At 51.6% G+C, this 17,473-nt stretch overlaps 1 protein-coding gene across 1 annotated transcript in view; it reads left to right on the top strand.

Moving 5' to 3' along the window:
* Positions 1-6: 6 nt before the first annotated feature.
* IGSF21 (immunoglobin superfamily member 21) overlaps positions 7-17,473 on the top strand; it is a 242,056-nt gene continuing 224,589 nt past the window's right edge. The window contains exon 1 of the mRNA XM_003783853.1: positions 7-434. Coding sequence (XP_003783901.1) covers positions 365-434 — 70 coding nt within the window. The 5' untranslated portion in view covers positions 7-364. The remainder of the gene's footprint in view (positions 435-17,473) is intronic.

Genomic DNA, 17,473 nt, shown 5'->3' with positions numbered 1-17,473 from the left:
GCTCACGCCGCCGGGAGAGGCGAGCGCGAGGCTGAGAGAGCGCTATTCCGCTCCAAACTCCGGCGCTGCAGCCCCGCGGACTCCGGGCCGCGGTGGGAGCCGGGGAGCTGAAAGCCTCGGCGCGTCCCGAGGACGCCCGGAGCGCGAGGGTCGCGGCGCCGCGGAGAGCCCGAGCCAAGTCGAGCCCGGCGCCCAGGCGGCCCGGCCGCGGCGGCATGGGGGCGCCCCTGCGGCGCCCCGCGCTGCCCGCCACCGCCTCGGCCGGCGGCCGGAGGCAAGAGCGCGCTTGAGCCCATGGCGAGGGGACCCGCTGCCTGCGCCACCGCCGCCGCCGCCCCGCCACCGCCGCCAGCTGCCGGGCACCATGCGAGCCGCCCCGAGCTTCTGCGGCGGCGCCTGCCTACTGCTCGCCGCGATCCTGGACCTGGCGCGCGGTGAGTGCGCGGGCGCCTGGCCGGGAACCCGCGCAAGGACTGGCCGCCGGGGAAGGGCGAGGGCTGGGGTTCCTGCGAGAGGCGCGGGGTACGAGCACCGGGTCCTGCGCGGAGTCTGTGGAGCGGGTTGGCGTGGCGACGGAGGGAGGACATCTCTTGCAGAGAGCACTCGTGGGTCTGTGCCAGAGAGTGTGTGTGTGTGTGTGTGTGTGTCCAAGCCTGTCTTTGTTGGGTCTGTGTGTGAGGGGGTCCAAGAAAGAGCTGTATGCAGAGGGCGCGGAGTGTATTATTTAGAGATGTGAGTGTGCGTATGCGGGTGTGATGGTGTGCCTCTGTGTGTGAGTGAGCGTCTTGGAGGGGTGTTAGAGTGTCTCAGTTACGCGGAGGTGTGTGTGTGTGAGAAAGAGTGTGAGCGAGGAGAGTGTTTGGGGGGGGTGTGCGCGTGTGCCAGCTTTTCAGTGAGGGAGTGAAGTCTGAGCCTGTGTCATTGTGTGTGTATGTGATGGGGTAGTTGTGCGAGGTGTGGCATTTCACGCGTGTCCCGAGTGTGTGGGTCTCTTTAGGGGTGTGTGGCAGCATTTCTGCCAGCACAGGGGCTGGACATGTGACACTTGGGCTGGAGTGTGCTTATATGGCTGGAGGTGTAGGCTCATGGGGGTCGCATTGCTTTGTGGGCTGGGGGTGTGTGTGCGTGCTATGAAGCGTGTGGTTCTTGTTTGCAGAGAGGTATGGACGTGTCCGGGGCTGAGGGGGTGTGAGCAGCTGTTGAAGGGGGGAGGTGTGTGTGTGTGCACGCGCGCGCGCGCGCGTCCCGGGTGGACTTGGTCCTGGGCTAGGCTAAACCAGCTGGAAGGAGGTTGCAGCTGAGTGGATTTTCCAGAGCGAGTGAGTTGTGCCTCTGCAGCTCGAGAGTGCACGGTTCGCGGTTGCCTGGTTCGCCCAGCACCGCAGACTAGTGGACTAGTGGGTCTTAAATGGTGACGGTGCGGAACCTGGCGACCCGCGCATCTTTCGCACCTTGAGCTGAGAGCTAAAGCGGCAGCTGAGTGCCCGGCAAGAGACAGGCGGGACCAGCGAACAGCGTCAGGTCCTGGATCCCCTTTAAGCCTAGTGTCAGTCAGCACCGGCTGGCAGCCGTACTGGAGTCAGAGCCTGGCTTTGCCATGGAGAGGGACAGAGACGTAGGGTGCCAAAAAAGTAGCCATTGTTACCAATAGGTCTTGGCCCCTAGCCCAGCTGGGTGATGGAAGGGGGGGTGTGTCACTTCTGTCTTCTGCCACATATCTTGTCCCATCAGCAGGGTGCCCAGCCAGGCTCTGAGAGTGCCTACCATGAAGGGGTGCCTCCCAAAATAGCCCCACCTCCATACCCCAAAGTCCTCGGAGGTGCTGGGTCTGCTGACGGGAGAAGCTGCAGAATCTGAGCCTGGAAGATGGTCTTGTTGGCAGAGAAGGGGGAGGGATCAGTGTAACCCAGAAGGAATGTAAGTCCTGCACTTTGTCCCCTACCCTTGGAGCAAGAGACTTTTCAAAGTGTATAACAATCTCCCCCCAACTACAGGGTGAGGGCTCCCCACTTCGGATGTCTCTGGAGGGAATGGTTTATGGGGAGAGGGGAGAGGGTCCCGGTTCTGGCGCTACAGAGAGGGCCCTGCGCTTTGTTGAAAGACACTGGAGCCCTCACCTGGACATAGCAGGGAGCGGGGTTGGATGCTAGGGACAGGAAGGGAGCACCCCACTTCCTTGGAATGCGCAGAATGGAGGGACGCGGCAAGGTGGGGGCGTCGACAGATGGGAAGGGCTCGGTGGGAAAACCCCTCCTCCGTCAGGACCCCACCCTGCGAGCTCTCCCCAGAATCCCGGAGCAGCGTTCTTCTGGCTGTGGGGCTGCTGCGGAGAGCTGATCCGGCATCCTGGCGCCTCCACGCCCCTCGCCCCCCTCTGCAGGCTGGTGCCTGGGGATGAACGTATCTGGGTAGAAGCGTGAGCTCTGGGCTTTGTTGCTCAGGATGAAGAGCTCAGATCCGGATCGTCGACAGGAAACTTTCTGAGTCCGGGGCGCAGGGAAAGTCCAAGGCTTCCGGGAGCCCTCTTTTCTCTGTAGAGAACTCGATAGAGCATGAGGCTGGGGTCCCTCCTTCCACCTTCCAAGTCTGCTCATGATAGGGTGTGGGGGTACGAGAAGGGTCCGTCTGAGACGCAAGAGACGGGCTGTGCCGGAGGAGGGCGCCCTTCTGGAACTGGCTGCTGACAGAGGTGCACCTGGCCTAGGCTTTGCCGAGACACCTGCCAGAGGCTGCCTGGAGGGTGGGGTGGGTAGAATTCTAGGTTGGTCTTCAGGAACGTGCGGGCCCAATGGGGGGCGATGGCGGTCATTGCCGGGGGAGGGGCACGGCCGGTGCGTTCCCGCCTGTTCTGTCCCCGCGGGACGCGGAGCAAGGGAGCTTGACTTTCGAGAGGAGGGGATCTGTGCCCCGACTGGAGAAAGGTAGTCCTCTGCACATAGCATTGGCTGGGCCGGAAGCTGCTGCCCTGGCTCCTACTCCCCAGTACCAGATTCTCCAGAGGAGAAACCCACGTTTTTTCTGGTCTGAGGCGTTTTCAAGTCCTCGGGCCCTAGTGAACCGAGCGTTGGGCACTTCTGGGAAGTCCTGCACTTGGGCCTGTGCGGTGCCCCGGGAGAAGGGGGGCGCTGGGCGGGGGCTAGAGGAGTGGCCCTGGGAATTCTCGGCTTAGAGCCACGTGCAGGCAGCCCCAGCCAGGGAGCCCGAAGGCCCAGGCTGGCAGAGGGGGGCTGGGGAATTGGGCGGGGTCGGGGAGGAGGAGGCCCTGCCCGTTCTGGCTCGGCAGCCGCGTGTCCGCAGGTGGGTGGGATGTGGGAGCTGTATCCGCTGAGCCGCCGCAGCCGCAGCGCGGAGACTGCGGGGGCTGTGCGGGCGCGAGCGGGCGTGACGACTTCATATATTTATCTTCCCTTTACACGCCCCCTCCCTACCGGGAGGGGGCTCCGGCGCCGCAGGCTGGGTTTCTTCCCAGCCCCAGGAGTTAAAGGCCTTAGACCCCGGCAGGCGGCTGCTGGAGCGTGGCCCCGCCCCTGGCCATAAGCTCCACCCCCTCCCCACCTCCGACCACCACGCAAATGGGAGTTTCTCCAGAGAGGCTGAACTAACAGAATTTTTGTGTTTTAAATGCGGATAATGTTCGAGCTGGAGCAACCTCCGAGATCACTTCGGTGGTTGTGAAACTTCTATTTTTCAGCAGGAGAACCCTTTTAGAGGGAAATGATTATCATCCTCCCTAAAATCCCAATACTTTGAACAAGATTATGAGGCCCTAAGTTAGAGTTGCTTTGGTGGATGACGGTGAGGGGACCCGCATTGAACCATCCTTCCGCATAAGCGTTCTTAACAATCTAAGATTACCTCTTCCCTAACATCATAGCTGGCTTTTTTGTTTTTCAATAGCCACGATTATGTGGATCAGCCGCAGCCTATGAAGCAGGATGCTGGATGCTGACTGCTGCCTCCAGGCCTCATTCATACTGCAAGATGGGTTTAAGATCCTCTTTTCACACATTAGGAGAGCCAGGCTTAGAGTCTTAAGATGTCAATGACGGAAGTACAGGCTCCTTCCTGCTCCCTCCTGGCCTTCTCCTGGGCCCCTCTTTGCTTCCAATATTCTCTCTTTCTGGCTGCAGAGAATCCCTTGGGCAGAGCCTGGGGCACAGGTGGACAGAGGCCTTAGATCCTCCTGAGTGCCCTGGGTTTTCAGGGCCACATACACATGTGAACCTTTCTACACTCTGGCAAGTTGGGCAGTGGAAGAGTCAGGGAGGGAGGTGGAGGAGTTTAGGGTTGTTGCTTGGTTTATAGCAGTCTGTGACTTCAAAGGCAGAGGCCAGCAAAGAGGGGGCTGGTTAGTTCTGTTAACTGGGTATCCTGTAATCCACAAAATTATTTAATCTGGGCAGTAGACAGCCTGGCTTAGCACCTTGCCCTCTTCTGCTATACCCCAGGCCACTAGGAATTTATTTATTCACGCAGCCAACAAACTCTTATTACATACTGTGGGCCAGACCCTGTGCATATGGACCTGAACTTGGTAGGGGAATCACTGCCTTTATGGTGTTTACGGCTAAATGGGAAGTTACTTCTTCCCTTGGGGGAAGGAGCTATGTCTCTGACCTTAATTAAGCCAGGCGTTATACCATGTGGTTTATCATTCTTGTCTCCTTTAATCTGTACAGGCGACCTGAGAAGTAAACTCAGTCCTATTTTGCAGATGAGGAAACTGAGGCTCAGAGAGGTTAATTGGCTTGTCTAAGGCCACCCAGTCAGTAAGTGGTGAGCAGGGATTCAGGTACAGGACTGTCTGACTCCCCCAGCCTGTGCTCTCTCCCTCTGTGCTTTGCTGTCTCCTGGTGAGAATGGACCTGAGCCATGTAGATGCATCCAGTTCCCTGTCTGGACACTTCGCTCCTTCTCAAACTCACAGTGAGATAGAATTATCCAGTGTGTTCATCTGCACAGATGGGAGAGGGGGTGTGCCTGAAAGCCATCATCATCATCATCATCAGAATGGATGGCATCTGCTGTGGGCAGGACACGTCAGAAAAGAGAAAGACCTGGGCCTGTGCCCCTCATCCCAGGGGGATAAGAGGCTGGGCACATTCCTATGACTACAGTCCAATCTGTCCACCCTTCTTTGCCCTTCCCTTCTTTCTATTTTCTTTTTCATTTTCATTTTTAAATGAAAGGAGGCTAAGGACCTTATGTAAATGGGAGAACCTGGGTCTGGAGCCCTCAAGAGACAGCTGCTTTTTCATCACTGCAAGGGGCACACAGCTGCCGCTACCATTTACAGGGGGGTGGGAAGCCTTCCATTTTAAACTACAAATGTCAGTGGTGGCGAAACACATGACATCACTTCCTAAGAGGTATCCATGTTCAAGATGAAGTGCCTGGGAAAGAACAGGGTGGTGAGACCCTAGAACCCACGTTTATGCTTTCAGTGGGCTCGCCAAGCCATCAAGTCTCATATTTACCAAGATCTACTGGCCAAGAGGCCATAGATGGAGCAAATAAATGCGATGTGCATTGAGCTGGAGGTGTAGGGAGGTGTAAGCCCTGTTCAGTAACCTCTGTAGTCCAAAGGAGCAGGAGAGACAGGCTGTGAGGGGGTCTTTCTGAGACTTAGAATTTAGTTCCCACCAAGAAAGGAATCTGCTGTTTGGCTTGGCCATCAGCCTTGCCTGTGTCTCCTGGCCACACAGCAGATTTACTTTAGGAAGTTAAACACCCCCTCCCACATTGCACAACAGCTTGCTGCATCCCAAAAGTGTGTCCTGGAATCTGGAGCAGAATGTCACAAAGATTGAGAACCACTGGAATGTCCCCCTTGCCTATGGGAGCCCCCAGGTAGCTGTCCTAATAAAGATGGAACCCACCTCCCAAGGTGCTGAGAGGATGGAACCAGTCATTACATGCAGAGCTCTTAGCTCAGTCCTGACTTAGCTCTGAGGATTGTTCCTGGGATTAACCATGGTAATGGTTGTCCCTGCTCAAGTAGCACAGTCTCTCTGTCCCTTGAACTTCCCCATAGCGTTCTCATCAGCTACTCCCTTCAGCTTGAGTTGCCCAGTGTCTATTCCTTGTTTGCAAGGAAAGGCCCCCACTGAATACCCTCCCTAGATGTAATGACTGGTGTGAGCCTGGAGTCGCCAGTGAGCTCACTCTTGGTAACACACAGAGGATGGTCCATGGCTCGCAACCTGGCTGGAGGGGACCAATCTCACCACCTGCTCTCTGCCTTCCCTAGAGGCCTGAGGCCCATTGCGTGCAGTCTGAGACTCAAGTTGTTTCTCCCTAGAGAAATATGGAGAAGGAGCCGGTCTTACCATGAGCCTCCAGTGGCCACCCCACTAGGCCCTACTTCATATAGGTGGGTACCCTGTCTGAATCTGGTCATTATTGAGTTTTCTCCATCAAGCACATGGTGGGCATGCAACTAAGCTTAGTTGTTGGGATGAATAAACTACCCTTGGCCTTTAGACATGTGCGTCCTGATTTAGGAGCGTGCTGAACATGTGGCTTTCTACTTCTATGGAAAAGTGTGTGGAAGGGCTTACTGCATGTGGAATTTAGGCTAGATTCACAGGTGAACTTCCTGGCAGCAAAGATGCTCTGGTCCTGGAACTACATTCTTTCTTTCTGAAGACTCCCAGTAATCAAAGTGGTACAAATCTTGCCTGCAGGCATTGTAACCTTTCTACCTGCTGGTAGCTGTTGAAAATTGACAAAATGCTTTCACATCCAGAATTCTGTTTAGACCTCGCATCAGGGGTGACGGCAGTTAGTCTTGTGCCCATTGAATGAATAAAGGGAAGTGCGGCTTGGGGAGATGAAAAGATGGTAGGGCAGTGGCTCGAGTGGAACCCAGATTTTGTGCCTGCTAACTGAGCCTTCCTTCCCTCCCTACCCTTGAGTTATGGGGATCTGGAATGGGACAGGCCAGCCCAGTGCCTCCTGAGCTCCCAGGCCAGTAAACTTTTACCAAAAGTGTGTAGTGTAGCTGGGTGCTGTTGTAACGACTTTGCCAAGGCGAGCTCTTCCATCCTCCATTGCCATCCAGGCGCATGTTACGTTCCAGTCCACAGGCCAGAGCTTTGGGTGGTCCAGAAGCTTGGTCATACAGCTTGAAGCCAGAGCTCACGTCTCTCCTGGCGTCATGGATTAGCCTGCTCAGAGGTTTCTGGCCTTAGCTTCACCCTCCTCCCCCACTTCCGTCCTTTTTTGGCTCAGAGAGCAGACATCTGTCCTCAGCTAGCAAACCCCTCACGCCTCATAAGGCTCCCTGAAAGACTGTGCATCCACGTCCTCCCTTCACACCTCCCCCCAACCCCTGCTGACTCAGGTGTCTCTTATGCATGTGACCAGTGGCACTTTGGGCAGCATCTGTTAAACAACCCTCCTCTGGAGCTGGAGCTCATTGTGGGTTGGTCTCCTCCTGAACAGAGCTCTTGAGGGTAGGCATCCGTGCACCCCCAGCCCTGGCACTGGGACTGACTCTGAGCACATAGATCCTTAAGATGTGTTTGGTGAATGAATGAAAGATGTTTTCTTGGAGCCTGAGGTTTAGTCCTTTCTGGAGTAGATATGTGTCCGTGTCCAGCTGTGTTCACTGTCACACACAGGGCATCACAGCAGGTGTCTTGGGGGGAGGAGGCAACAGTGGAAGGTGATGGGAAGACCTGAGGCTTCCTGTTCCCTCTGGGACCTCCTTGGGATGGGGACTCTCCTTGATTGGTGATGGTGGGGGGGATCTTGAGGAAGGAAGAAAGGCAAGTGTTTACTGAGTACCACACAATGTTATATCAGACTCCCCTAGAATCTCGCATTTGGGAGATAACATACTCCCCATTTTACAGATGAGGCAATGAGGCTTCACGAGATTGTGTGGCTCTCCTGAGGTCACCCTGCAAGTGAGGGGCAGGGCTTATTCACAGCCAAGCACTGATTTGCACATCCTGTTCCAATTCTGAGTTTATCATGTTGGTAGCTTGGAATTGATTGTGGCAGGAGGATTAACACAGGGAAAGCAGCAAACACTAAGTCACCCCAGAACTGAGTGTTAAACATTTGCTGCACACCATTCACATACACGTCCTCCATCACTGTGTCTCAGGGGTGGCCACCTGGGGTTAACGTGCTTTGGTTTCCATCTGATCTGGATTCAGACAGTCGGCCACTTCCTACCTGTCTGAGTCATAGTTTCCTCGTCTTTTAAAACTGGAGAGTGCTGTGGGCCTGAATGAGATGATTCAAAAATACATGAAAGCCCCTGGCATGTGATTGGTCCCTCCCTTCCTCCTGACCCTTAGTGGGGTGGTCAGCTGGCTGTGGAGGAGTGGGCCCACCCTTTCTTCTCCCACTGTTGGAGGCTGCCTTTGGAAACAACTCAGAGGATCCAATCACTTCTCTTAGTTGAGAAGCTGCCTCAGTCCTGACTCTGAGCCGCAGAGATCTTCCTCCGAGAGTTTCGGGTTGTTGGCAAGCCCACACCCGGCAAATTCATTTGAGAACAATAGAAGCTCATGTATAATTAAATGGCTGGTACAGGGTACCAAGCAGGAATCCTGAGGATTAAGGAAAGTGGCCCAGGAAGCCTCTAAGGGAGTGTTCTCAACCTGTGGGTCGTGACCCACAGGAATTGTACTAAAGGGCTGCGGCATTAGGAAGGTTGAGAACCTCTGCTCTAAGGGGTTGGAAAGATCTTGGCAGGTAAGGAGGGGCTTCTGAGTAGGGGGAACAGCATGTGCAAAGGCCTGGGGGAAGGAGTAAGAAAATGCAGATGCCATGTGGGCAGGTGAGGGACCTCATGGAGAAGTTGGGAGTTGGAGGCCTGCCGCTGCTAGGGCATGGAGTTGGGATTTGAACGTATGGTCTAGGGGAGCAGAGAGGAGTGACGTCCCCAAAGCAGTGCTCTAGAGAGATTAATTTGGCTTTTCTGGACCACCCAAAGCTGGAAACTCTTTGGAACCTCTACTGGGTTGTAAATACTTGTTTTGGGCTCTCCAAAGAGACAGTGGACCCAAGAAAGCAATTCTGTCCTTTGGAGAGTGGCCACTGCTCTCAGAGAGTTTAGACCTGCCAAGGAGGGGAAAGTAGGGCCCTGCCCGTGCCCTGTCTGGATCGCGCAGCCTGAGATGGGGCTGCCCCAGCTGTCGTATGTACTTAGGGCTTGAATCCAGAGTGATGAGGAAAGGGGGAACCTCCTGGGGAGAAGCTTCCAGATCCCCAGTAGACACGGGCTTTGTGGTCTGATTGGGGTTCACATTCCATGTCCATCACATGCAGGATGTGTGAACTCAAGTAACCTCTTCTGTGCTTTAGCCTTCGTTTCTTCAGCTGCATATACAGCGCTTCGTGGTGGTCTCAGGGGTGAGGGGAGCTGGGAAGGGTGAATTGGATAAGCTTCGTGCCTAGCAGAGGTAGGTGTTTAGTCTACGGTCGCTGCCGTTAGAATGATGTCTGGCTTCCAGTCATATAGTGGCACCACCTCCCCTCCCCAAGTTTGAAAGGGAAGAATTGTTTACAATCCCCAGTGCCCAGGGGGAGAGGATGCCTCACAGGGGTTAAGAAACCTCAGGTTTGGAGTTAGCATTGGAGGTGGAAGGGAGATGAGAAATTGGTCGGCACTTTCTCCCCACACCTCCATTTTAAAGATGAGAAAACTGAGGCCAGAAAGAGGAAAGATTCTTTCTTTGGTGCACCTGTTGAGCACAATATGGTGTGCATGTCTTACCCCTCAAAGTCGGGGACCCACCATCCCAAGAGTCTTGTGGAGGGGCCCCAGGGTCCCGTGGAATTGAGTGGGGTCTTTGGCGATGCTCCAGTGGGTAGCAACCCTTAGCTTCATAAATCATGGGAGCAGCTTGGGCGTCGCCAGGGAGAGAAGCAGCTGAGCCTTTGGGGTTTTTTTTGTTCCTCTGCCAAGCTGTTCCCTTTGCCCTTTTGTTTCTCTTTCTGCAGAGGCACTCAGCGCTCCTCTGATGGGCTTGTTTGTCACCAATCTGTGGTGCATCCTTTATCTCCCTGGCACCGTCTCTTCCTCCCCTTTCCCTGATGCCACCCCAGAGGAAGGCGTCCATCACGGGCTGCCCTGGCATGGGAGCTGGGCTGGGCCAGGCTGGGGGAGGGGCGGCACAGGGCTCCCATGTACCGGCTGGGTGGCTGCAGCACCCTGAGCTGGTGCTCGCTGTCTGAGCGCTCCAGTTTTTGTCAAGTGGCTATTCAGGCCTCACAATAGCCGAAGGAAGACCAGGTGTCTGGTTCCACAGAAGCAGGTGATGAGTTGCTAATTGTCACCCAGCACCAAATGTCCCAGGCAGGGGCGGAAGGAGCGACTAGGGGGTGGTGGTGAAGGCGGCCACATCACAAAGACTCCATTGTTCACTTCTGCAGCGGAGAGTGGGTCTGAGCTGGGCTTGGAAGGGAAGAGGCATCAGAAGGCCAATTCCTAGGGCCTGTTGCCTGCTGGGGAGCTTGTAGGAAGGTGGGGGGGAGAAAGGCCAGTGACCTCGTGGAAAGGATGGGGAAGTCGTTAGATGTTCCAGGCAGTCTGGATTACAGAGAGCAACTTCTCATTTCAGGAAGCAGCAGAATTCCTCCCTTCCTCCCTTCTCTCTCTCTCTGGTTCATTTGTGCAGCAAATATTTATTTATTGGATGCTTCCTGGGTGCCAGGCACTGTGTTAGGTTCTGAAAATCCAGAGGAAAATGAGCTGGTAGGTTCTCACCCTCATGGGGCTTACAGTCTAGGGCTATGCTGCTAACAATGTGGCCATGTGTGACTATTGACATTTAAATTAAAGCTAAGCAAAGTTTCTCAGCTCCTCTGCAGCTGAATTCAGCAAAATGCAATTCCTCCATCACAGGAGCCACATTTCTAGCGCTCAGGAGCCACCAGTGGCAAGTGACAACTGTATTGGACAGGGCACTTCGAGATGTGCCTTGGACAGTGTAAGTCTAGGGTAATGTTCTCTGCAACGGGGGTGTGCCCACTGGCAGGAAGGGACTAACAGAGAACCACGGAGAGGGAAGGTCTTTCTCTTTTCCTGTCTCAGCTGCTCCTAGTGTGCCAGGCTGAGGCTGTTATGTCATTGATGCCTCTCTATCCCTTTCTAATCTCTCTTTCAACAAAACGATAATAGGTCTGGGGCAACCATCCTTCAGCCAGCCAGAGGGAGCAAGACTTTTAATGACAGCGTTTTGTTTCCATTATAATTATATTTCAATCACCCTCTGTTTAAGGCAAGTGATCCCCGTCTGCCATTTGGGGCCGTGATTTAAATTCTCCCTGTTTTTAAAAATGGCTTTGTTTAAGTAAAAAATGAGGCGACTTAAAGAAAAATGTTAAGTACGTAGTGGAGCAGGTGGCGTGCAGATAGGCCCAATCTGTGAAGGTGGTGGATGTGAACGTCTGCAGCCAGAAATCTGGCTCAGAGGGAACAGCATGGGCTTGGGAGGCAGACAGAGCCAGTTTCAGTTGCGGCAGCCCCATTTGTAAGTTCTGTGACTTTGGGACAAGCTACTTCACTGCACATCCATCAAGTTCCTGGCAGGAAATGGCAAGCTCAACAAAGGGACTATTTGCAGAGGGCTTGGGGAAGGTGGCAGGGGGTGGTGCAGCCCCTTGGAGCTATATCCATGGGGAGCCTTCTACCTGTAGCTCCGGGGAGCAGGTGGGACCAGAAATCAGACTGTGCTGTGCAGAGAGGGCTGGATATGGGATGCAGCCAACTCCTGGAGATCTGGCAGAGAGCTGAGGGGAGAATGCCCCACCTTTACCGTCCTCCTGCCTTTGGGTTTCTTAATAGTGCCACCCATTGACCACGCCCTATTGGAAGCCCACACAGGTCAGTCTCCAAAGCACAGAGCTGGTAGGGAGAGAAGGGAAGGTTGGAAATAGCAGACACCCGGCATAATCCTGCTAAGTAAGCCTCAGTTTCCCTGTCTATAAAGTAGAGGTTATGCTTTGTCCCCCACAGAGTTATGGTGATGATGGTTTGAGACATTGTAGGGTGCAGCTAACTGTGGCAGCTGTTTGTATAAATGACACTGACAGCCATAAAGGGCCTGGCCTTGTGCCTAACCCTGAGCTCCATGCTAGATTTTCCTGAGCTGAGGAGCAGCATATGAGAGGGGGCTTTAGGGCTGAAGGTGGAACTGGCTTTTCAGGGGCACATGAACTTGAAGGGCCACATTGCAGTCTGCAAGAGAGACTCAGCACCAGCGCTCCCCAGTGGCCGGCATTGACCCTTGGGATGTGTCTTTCCTGCTCAGGTCTCTTCAACACCCCTGCAGCTCCCCTGCTCTCTGGCCCATCTCACTGGTTGATCACTTCACCCCCGGCCACACTCATTCATCATCCCTCACTCTATTTTCCACCCTATTTCCCATGGAGATTTTCTTTCTCCTTAAATCCATTCAGGTCATCTTTTCTCCCATCCATGCCCATTGGCTCTTTCCATGGGAAGCCTGTTCCACATTACTCAGAATAGGCTCAAAGCTCACTTCTTCTAAATGGAAGGCAGGTGCTCCCCAAGCCTCAGCTACTCCTACTAGAGGTTTCTTTCCCCCTTGCAGGCTGGGGGGGTGGGAGATACTGTTGAGTAAGTTAGTGCCGTGGATCATGGGATCATTATCCTTTACCTGAAAGCTGAAAGTGCCCTTGCCACTTTTAGAAAGACCTTCTCTCTGGGGAGTAGCTGGTGTCTGGGGAGTAGGGGGCATTCAGGGAGGGAGTAGCTGGCTTCTAAATGGAGATAAATATTCCCTGGGAATGCTTCCGCCAACAGCCCTCTAACCTCCCAGCATCTGAGTTGGCTGTGGTGGCTTTCCTCATGACACTCTGTTTCCCTTTGTCCCACCTCCTTTTCCATCTACCTGACTGTTAAAATTGACTTTGATGAGGACTAATTCTATCCGCTGAAATACTTGAGATGCTCGCTCATTTGGTGCTTTGCTGAAATTGCCGTGACAAATACCAGTGGCAGTTTCCTCCCTGGCTCGTTCTCTAAAGTGCTCTGGGCAAGACAGAGTGCCCCTGACCTTTGCCTACATGCCGTCCGTCACCTCTTCCGCCCCTGCTGTTTGCCCTGCCCCTGTGCAGGTTGATCTCAGCCCTTCTTACCAGCTCAGTGGTGTGTGACCCTTTAGGAGCTGATGGGTCACTTAAAGAGGTTAAATATTCCTTGAGATAATGCCACCAATAGCCCCCTCGGCTCTCAGCAGCCAAACTGGCCGAGGTGACATTCCTTTATCCAGTCCCCTTTCTGTCTTCTTGATGAGGACTCATCCTTTGCCGCATGAATGTGAGGACACGTTCTGCAGGGTGGTCCAGGACAGCACTGGTGCGCCATCTCTGCCTTCTTGGGTCGGGGCCTGGACCATTGGATGATTTGGTCACCCAGGAGTCAGTCTCATTCCCCTGGGTGGGAGGGCTGCTGTTTTCTGGTTGGTGAGCAGAGATTTCCAAACTTCAGTTCCCCTTCTTCACGACTTTTGTCATACATCCCATCTGTACTATTCTTCATGCCACCATTATGCCACCACAATCAAATATAAATAGATTCCCTCTTTTTTTGATTTGTCTTGTGCAAAGGGATAATGTGTGGGTTTGTTGTACTGACTGTATATTTTTTAATTCATATTAAAGTGAACATATGACTATGTAAAAATTTTAAGAAGCTTCCCCAAAACCTCCTAGCATCATCCTGTCAGCCACTTTGGAAAATACCAGGTTGGTGGGACGGGCACCAGCCTAGTAGTTATGAATCCCACAGTCTGATTTTCACCTCCTCATTGCCTGGCTGTGTGACTCACTCCACTCTCTTACCCCTTTTAACAGAAGGGGTGAGTCTGGATGATCCCCTTGTAAATCTCTTTGATGAGCAGTATGATTTAGAAGGAGCCCCCTATCTATGTCCAAAATATTTCCTTTAAGACTTCCTTGAGGGCCCCTAAAATTTGCACCTTTGAGGTGAAGCATCCTTCCTCTAGAGGACCCTGTAAAGAACAGCTGTGTCAGTGACAACAGATGAGAGGCACTCTGATACCCATTCCATCTCCTTGGAGCACAGGACACAGCCTTATTTAAATTCCATCCAGCAGCCCTTCCCTAAGCACCAGCTCTGGGTCAGGCCCTTTTGGAGCTACAGAGGCAAATAAGACCAAGGACCTGTCCTCAAGGAGTTGACAGTCATGTGCTAATGTGCAGATAGCTGGGTAGATAAATACATTATTGTATAATATTGGAAATTCTAAAATTGAGATAGGCAGCAAGTCCTTGGGGAATGCAGAAAAGGAAATAATTAATCTGTTTGAGGTATTGAGGAAGGTCATTGATCACTAGAAAAGGTGACACATTACTGGGTTTTGAAGGATGCATAGGAGTTTGCCAACTGAAGAAAGGGGTAGAGAGATTTGAGGAGGAGGCAACATCAAGGACAAAAACCCGTACCCCAGAAGTGCATTAATGTACATAGTTACCATTCAATAAAAAAAAAAAGTAGTTTTTGCTAGTAGAGCATAAATTGCTACAATATGTATAGAAAATATTTTGCTCATAATAATTTTAAAGGACAACTTCTCTCCTAGATATTTATCTTACTGCTATACTCACATAAGAAAAATGTCTTATAGCTGGGCATTGTGGCAAGCGCCTATAGTCCCAGCTACTTGGGAAGCTGAGGCGAGAGAATCGTTTAAGCCCAAGAGTTTGAGGTTGCTGTGATGCCACGGCACTCTACCAAGGGTGATGATATAGGAGACTCTGTCTCAAAAAAAGAAAAATGTCCCATGTACAAAATTATTGACTTCTGTTTCTAATATCAAAAACATTCTAAATTCCCATGAAGAACTGATTAGATAAATCATTGTATACCAATAGAATGGAATACTATATACCTATTTAAAATGAGAATCTGTACTTGTCTTTTAATATGAAACTATCCTCAACCTACACGGTTAAATGAAAAGCAAGGTGGAAGAGAGCTATACTTTGGTCTCTTCATGTAAAGAAGAAAGGTTATATAAATATATTTATGTTCATAAATATATATTTATGTTCATTAATATATTTCTTTTTTATTAGAGGTAGATCGTGTATACATTGATGCATTTAGGGGGTACAGTGTGCTGATTTCATACACAATTTGGAATGCTTACATCGTACTGGTTTATATATCCCTCCATTGAGATATTTCTTGAAGAAGAAACTAGTAATGGTGATTGCTTTTAGGACAGAGAATTGGGTCTCTGGGAAGAGGGAGAGGAGACATTTCACTTTTTATACCTTTGTATTTTTTAAATTTTATCCTATGTGTGTTTATTACATTTAAACATGTAGACATCTAATGTTTACATAAAAAATAGATTTTAAACTATCTCACTATAAAATTAGAACCAAGGAAATATTTCTTCGTTAATCTTTGATTTGTGGGAAAACTAAGAAGAGGATTGGTTTGATGGAAAATGAAAAAGAAAGCAGTAACAAACTCTCGGTATCATCTCACTCAAATTCGTTGGCCCTGTTGAGACAAAGTAGAAAATGTCTTCCTCTTCTGAGGATCCATGAGAGTAAATAAACTACAAAAAATTGAAAAAAAAAAAAAAAAGGACAAAAACCCATAGCTGGAAAGGGCCTGGAACATCTTAGGGGGAGGTATAAGGCAGGAGTGAAGTATGTATATTTTGGGTAACTGATGAGGTCAGAAGAACACAGGAGAAAGAGGGAGTGTATTTGCTAGAGGTCATTGATCACTAGAAAAGGTGACACACAACTGGGTTTTGAAGGATGCATAGGAGTTTGCCAACTGAAGAAGGGGGTAGAGAGATTTGAGGAGGAGGCAACATCAAGGACAAAGACCCATAGCTGGAAAGGGCCTGGAACATCTTAGGGGGAGGTATGAGGCAGGAGTGAAGTATGTATATTTTGGGTAACTGATGAGGTCAGAAGAACACAGGAGAAAGAGGGAGTGTATTTACTGGAGGTGGGCCAGTCTGGCAATTAGGTAGATTTCCTAGATGTGGACTCCCAGGTTCACTGGCACTCACAGCGCCAGCTGCTAGCCCCATACTGGGAAGCATGAGGTCCTCCTTTTCCACTGAAAATTCCCTTGGTGCTATTTGCCAGCTGCAGCCAGGGAGAGTGCAGGGGGCAGAGGTTCAGCAGGAAGCAGAGATGAATTTTCGTCCAGGTTGGTGTCTTTAAAAGATGCCAATTCTTTTAGCCCAGACTCTACAGCTGGGATAGTCAACCTGGTTATAAAATAGCTATGTGAGCACAGGGAACAATCCCTGGACTTAATGTCAAAAGGTGGGTGTGGTCAGATCTAGGCTGTCTTCTGCCTGGGCCTCCTTGTTCTGACCTGCCAAGTGGTAACAATAGCAAACATTCATTGAACATTTGTACACTAGGCACTGTGACAAGCCCCTGCTTGTATTAACTTGTTGAATCTTCACAACCCCTCAAGGAGCTGTATGCCACTAGCACCTCCATTTTACAAATGAAACTACAGCACAGAGAGGTTAAGCCACTTGTTCAGGTCACACAGCTAGTGTATGGCCATGCTGAGTTTTGAACCTATTCGACCTGCTTTTTATGCTGTTTCCTTTCTTATTTCTCCACCAGAAATCCCTTCCATCTTAACCTTTTATAATTCCGGGGCCTTCTGGACCTCCCATCCTGACCCTACAGGGGCTCCAGCAGCAGCCAGAGGTGGCCTTGGACCCCACGACCTGGCCACTGTGGGAGGCCACAGGCCTGGCCTCTCCCTGCCTTGGCAGTCACTGGGTGGCAGCTCGGCTCTGCTGTGTTGTCTGTGGTCTAGTTATTATTATTATTTCTTTCCAGCATGCTGCCAAAAGCCTCCTGCAGAGAGCACACAACCCAGCTCTTTAAAATTTTAAGGACTTTACTTAAACAATGTTATTTCCCTTGGAAAGGAGACTGAAGAGGCATATGCGATAGTTATATTTAGTGTGGCATGTGGGTCTGAGCAGATGAGAGCAAGGCTTGGCGAGTGCACAGGTGACCAGAGAGATACAGTCTATGGTGATAGGGCCAGGGCAAGGCACTCTAGGGGAAGGTCTTTAGCCACCATCCTTTCCTTCTCAGCCTCCAGAAAATGTGGCCTCAGCGGGGAATCCATTGTGCACAGTGTACTGGGAAGAAGAAAAGGGTGTTTGCCTACTGAGGGGCCCCACTCAGGAGACCTGGAGCCAGACCAAAAAACCTCAGGCTCCTGACAGAAGGGCTCTCTTGCGGCCCTAAAGATATGGTGCTCCTAGCTGCCCCAGGGTCTTTGCACATGCTGTTCCCTCTGCTGGAAGCCACCTCCTTCTTTGCACTAAGTTTTTTTCATGGTTTGGGTCTCATCTAAGACATCATTCATTCATTCAGCAAGTATTTTCGTGTACCTACTATGTTCATTACACCATGGGGCACAGAGACCAACAGTAACGCAAGTCCTGGTGCA

This window comes from Otolemur garnettii, unplaced genomic scaffold (assembly GCF_000181295.1).
Source record: "Otolemur garnettii isolate 467f Iridium unplaced genomic scaffold, OtoGar3 scaffold00009, whole genome shotgun sequence".
NCBI lineage: Eukaryota > Metazoa > Chordata > Mammalia > Primates > Galagidae > Otolemur > Otolemur garnettii.
Note: the sequence above shows the minus strand (reverse complement) of the source record. Positions and strands in the feature narration are given on the sequence as shown.